General features: G+C 39.7%; 1 protein-coding gene across 2 annotated transcripts in view; it reads left to right on the top strand.

Annotated features, from left to right (window-relative positions):
- HIBCH (3-hydroxyisobutyryl-CoA hydrolase) overlaps positions 1 to 4,184 on the top strand; it is a 116,107-nt gene that overhangs the window by 107,149 nt on the left and 4,774 nt on the right. For both annotated transcript variants that reach the window (XM_010862900.1, XM_010862901.1), the window contains one exon: positions 750 to 869. In XM_010862900.1, the coding sequence (XP_010861202.1) occupies positions 750 to 869 (120 nt within the window). The remainder of the gene's footprint in view (positions 1 to 749; positions 870 to 4,184) is intronic.

The following is a 4,184-nucleotide window of genomic DNA, read 5'->3' on the forward strand; positions in this document are numbered from 1 at the left end:
TCAGGAGTTGTGGCACCCGGGCTTAGCTGCTCCGCGGCACGTGGGATCTTCCCGGATCAGGGGTCAACCCTGTGTCTCCTGCGTTGGCAGGCAGATTCTTTAGCACTGTGCCACTAGGGAGGCCCCAAAGACAGTCTTTAAAAAGTAGTGATTGTGGTTTTTTAATGGAAGGATTAGAAAGTTCATCTCATAGTATACAAATAGATTGGGAATATTCTGTAGTCTTTCATCAGAAGACAGCAGAATTATATGCATTTATATTTTTTCCTATACCTTTATATATTCTTTTGAGTTAGATGAAGAATAAGCCAATTTGTTGCCTTTAATTAGCTTCTTAAGCTCTCAGTTCCTGTTCATTGTCTTTACCGTCTATTTAATGTCAGTATCAGCTCCATTTTTTAATGCATTTTTAAAGAGTAAAATGATCTAAATTTACTTGAATTTCTTTCTGTTAGTGTTCCTTCTTTTGAGATTAAATCTCACAGAATTTAAACTTTAGAGAACGTTATACATTTTTTTTTAGTAAAGAAAAAATGATCTTCCTGGTATTGGACTAAAAACTTTTGTTTGGTGCTTTGCCACGATTAGGCTAAGGCATAATCTTACTTTTGTGAGATTTTGTTGTATGAAGGTATTGTTAAGGAGCAAATTTTAATGTGATTTATATCAAAGCTCAGCTAGTTTATTATTTAAAAGTAAAGGAAGTATTGGGCTAAAGCTAGTAAAAAAAATTTTTTTTTCTTTAATAGGTAATTAAAAAAATGTCTCCAACTTCACTAAAGATCACACTAAGGCAACTCATGGAGGGGTCTTCAAAGACCTTGCCAGAAGTATTAATTATGGAATATCGGCTGAGTCAAGCTTGTATGGTAAGAATTTTTCTTTAAAGTATTTTCATTTTCTAGTTGTGAAAGTCATATATGTTCATTATAGAACATGATAAATATAGAAAATTTATAAACAAGAAAATTGAAACTGTCTGTAAATTTCCTCTGTGAAAATACAGTGGGCCAATTAGCTTAAGGTGTGTGGAAATACTAGATTGTTAAGCCTTTATGAAATAGCAGTTACATTTGCATTAATTGTAAGAAGGACTCTGACCTTTCTTGAAATTCAAATAGAAATTATAACAATTTTCAGAAATTATATGCCATTTTCAGGCATAGGCAAGAAGCATAAATTCTCTAAATCTAAATATATATAAAATGCACAAAGGGAAGTTATTAGTCAGTTACATGTTTCAGTTAATAGACTAGCATTAAAATACCATTATGGATACACTTAAAATAGGCAATAATCACATAGAATATTATTGATTTCATGAAATATTTTAGTCATAGTGATTTCTTCTTCCAGATAAATTCTTTTAAAGCAAAATTATCTCTTTTGTGTTATGTGTAGAGAACCTTTGCATTAATAAACTCATTGCCTAAAGGAAATATTATGTTTAATATCTAGAAAGCAGATATACCTAATGGACTTCCATGTCCTGGAATATTATTGTGAAGATACTCAAAATAGTTCATATAACTATAAATTAAGCTCTATTAGTCATATCTTGAGGTTATTCCATAGTATGTAAATTGCAGTGAGGTCTTTTATTATAAGTCAGTACTGTGTTTGTACTTTATATGTATTCTCTCCATTAAATATTACACCGTCTCTAGAAAGCAGGTATTGTTATTGTTTCCACTTTGCAGATGAGGAAACAGTGGCATAGAAGAGTAACCTGCCTCAGGTGATACAGCTATTAAGTGGCACAGAGATGGCAGGTGAAGCCCGGTGGCCAAAGTCTTGACCACCACCCAGTATATCTCACCCAGGCCCTGTTTTCCACCGTACATTAGCACCCTGGCTGGATGGATTGGTTCCTTCCTCCCTTCATTCTCCCAGCAAATACACTAGCCATATGCCAGGCACTGTGCTGGGTATTACGTTGTGGTATGTCCTTGTTCTCGTGTAATTTATTGTTTCCTGAGACTATAAAAAACAAATAAAATAAGTAAAATAAAAAGAATGATGTGGGGAAAAGAGGGAATGGGGGAACCTTTAGATAAGTAGGTCCAGGAAAACATCTTGAGATGTTAGCTCACCTGTGACCTGAAGGGTGAGACATGAGCGTGTTGAAAAGCCTTGTGGGTTTCAGCAGGGGGTGATTTGGTTTGATTTGTTTCAAGAAGGTAATTATTCCTGCTGAGTGATGACGGGGTTGGAGGGGTTTCAGAGCGGGGGTGAAGATCAGATATGAGTTCACTGCAGTAATCCAGGTGCAGAATAGTAGTGGCTTAGACCCAAGAGGTCACAGTGGTGAGGAGTAATTGGATTTGAGACAGATGTAGGAGATAGATAGGCCTTGATGGGTATGAAGGACAGAACACATTTAGGAGCTGGAGTTTACAGGTGTGGGTTAGAAATTTAAGTCTGAAAGACAGCACCAGTTTAAAAACAAACAAACAAAACTTTGGAGATTTGCTTATTTACTTAACAAATAAGAGTGCTTATTACCATGTGCTCGGCATGAATACATAGGTGAACAAAACAGACATATCCCTCCTCTCATGGAACTTACTTTATAGTGGGGCAGATAAACTATAAATAGATAAATGTGTTAAATATGTAGTATATTATTATGAATACTAAGGAGAAAAAGTAAATTGGGAAGAAGGGTGTGGAATAAGGAGGATAGAAGTTGAACTTGTAGATAGGATGACAGAGAAGACCTCACTGAGATGGTGATCTTTGAGTGAAAACCCAGAAGTGTGCTAGTGAGTCAAGCGCACACCTGGACGGCACCTGAGCACAGGGCTCTGAGCTGGGTGAGGGCGGCCTTCCTGTTCTGGGAAAGCAGGTAGGCCTTGTGGATAGAGTGGGGCGGGGTGGTCAGTGGGTGAGAGAGAAAGATCAGAGCTGACAGGGTAGGGAGTGGCAGTGCAGAGCATAGGAGCCTGGGAGGTCTTTATTAGACTTTCTAAGATTGCTGCAGGGGTGCCGTAACTCTCATGGCGTGCAACCAGAAAGCAGGAATGTGGAGTAGGATTGCTGTCATGGCATTTTATGGGATCATGTCCATACAGTACCCGGGCAGAAGAGTGAGTTCCTGCAAAGCTGAAGTTAAACTCGTAAAAGACTTAATCGGTTTTCTCTCCTTTTCACTTTTCAACATGTGGCTGTAGGTAGGGTAGTAATCCTCCCTGAACATTTCCTGTACAGTAGTCATCTGTTTTAGCTCTGGCAACTGCTTGCTTTTGTTCTGAGTAAAATGGGAAGGCACTGGATGTTCTTGGAGCAGTGGAGGGCCAGAATCTTATATTTTAACAGAATTGATTACTTAGGCGCTGCTGTGTTGAGTTTAGAGTGGATAAGATCATATCCTGATGCTGGGAAAGACTGAAGATCAAAGGAGAAGGGGGCAACAGAGGATGAGATGGTTAGATAGCATCACTGATTCAATGGACATGAATTTGAGCCAACTCCAGGAGAGAGTGTAGGACAGAGGAGCCTGGCGTGCTGCAGTCCCTGAAGTCACAAAGAGTCAGACATGACTTAGCGACTGAATGACAACAAGATCGTATAGAAGGAAAATGAGCAGTGGAAGAGGAGGAGGACAGAGGTGGGAGGACCAGGAGAGCATGGTGTCACGAAAGCAGGAGAGGAGTGCCCCAAGGAGGAGGAGTGCTGCCGAAGCCTCTGGTAGACAAGAATAAAGGCATACTGTGCAATGGCAGCACTGAAGATACAGGTGATTTTGGCAAGCCGTTTCAGGGGTGTGTTGAGGCAAAAGTTACAGGGTGCTAAGTTGGGGAGAAGAGGGGAAATGAGTAAATGGGATGCGAAGAAGCAAAGACTGTGTTCACAGCCTTTTCTTCTTGAAAGAGAAACAGGGTAGAAGCTGAGGCTGTGAAATCAAGTGAGATTCCTTTTTTATTTTGAAAGGTGGAAGTTACTAGAACATGTTTGTAAATGATTGGGAATGATCCAACAGGGGAAAAGGATTATGTTGATGCTACTAATAATAGTTAACATTTACTGAGCACTTACTGTCTGTCAGACGTTGTGTTGAGATGTTGATTAAAATAATCGCGGAGAAGGCAATGGCACCCCACTCCAGTACTCTTGCCTGGAGAATCCCATGGGCGGAGGAGCCTGGTAGGCTGCAGTCTGTGGGGTCGCTGGGAGTCTGACAC

This window comes from Bison bison, unplaced genomic scaffold (genome assembly GCF_000754665.1).
Source record: "Bison bison bison isolate TAMUID 2011002044 unplaced genomic scaffold, Bison_UMD1.0 scf7180017864485, whole genome shotgun sequence".
Lineage (NCBI taxonomy): Eukaryota > Metazoa > Chordata > Mammalia > Artiodactyla > Bovidae > Bison > Bison bison.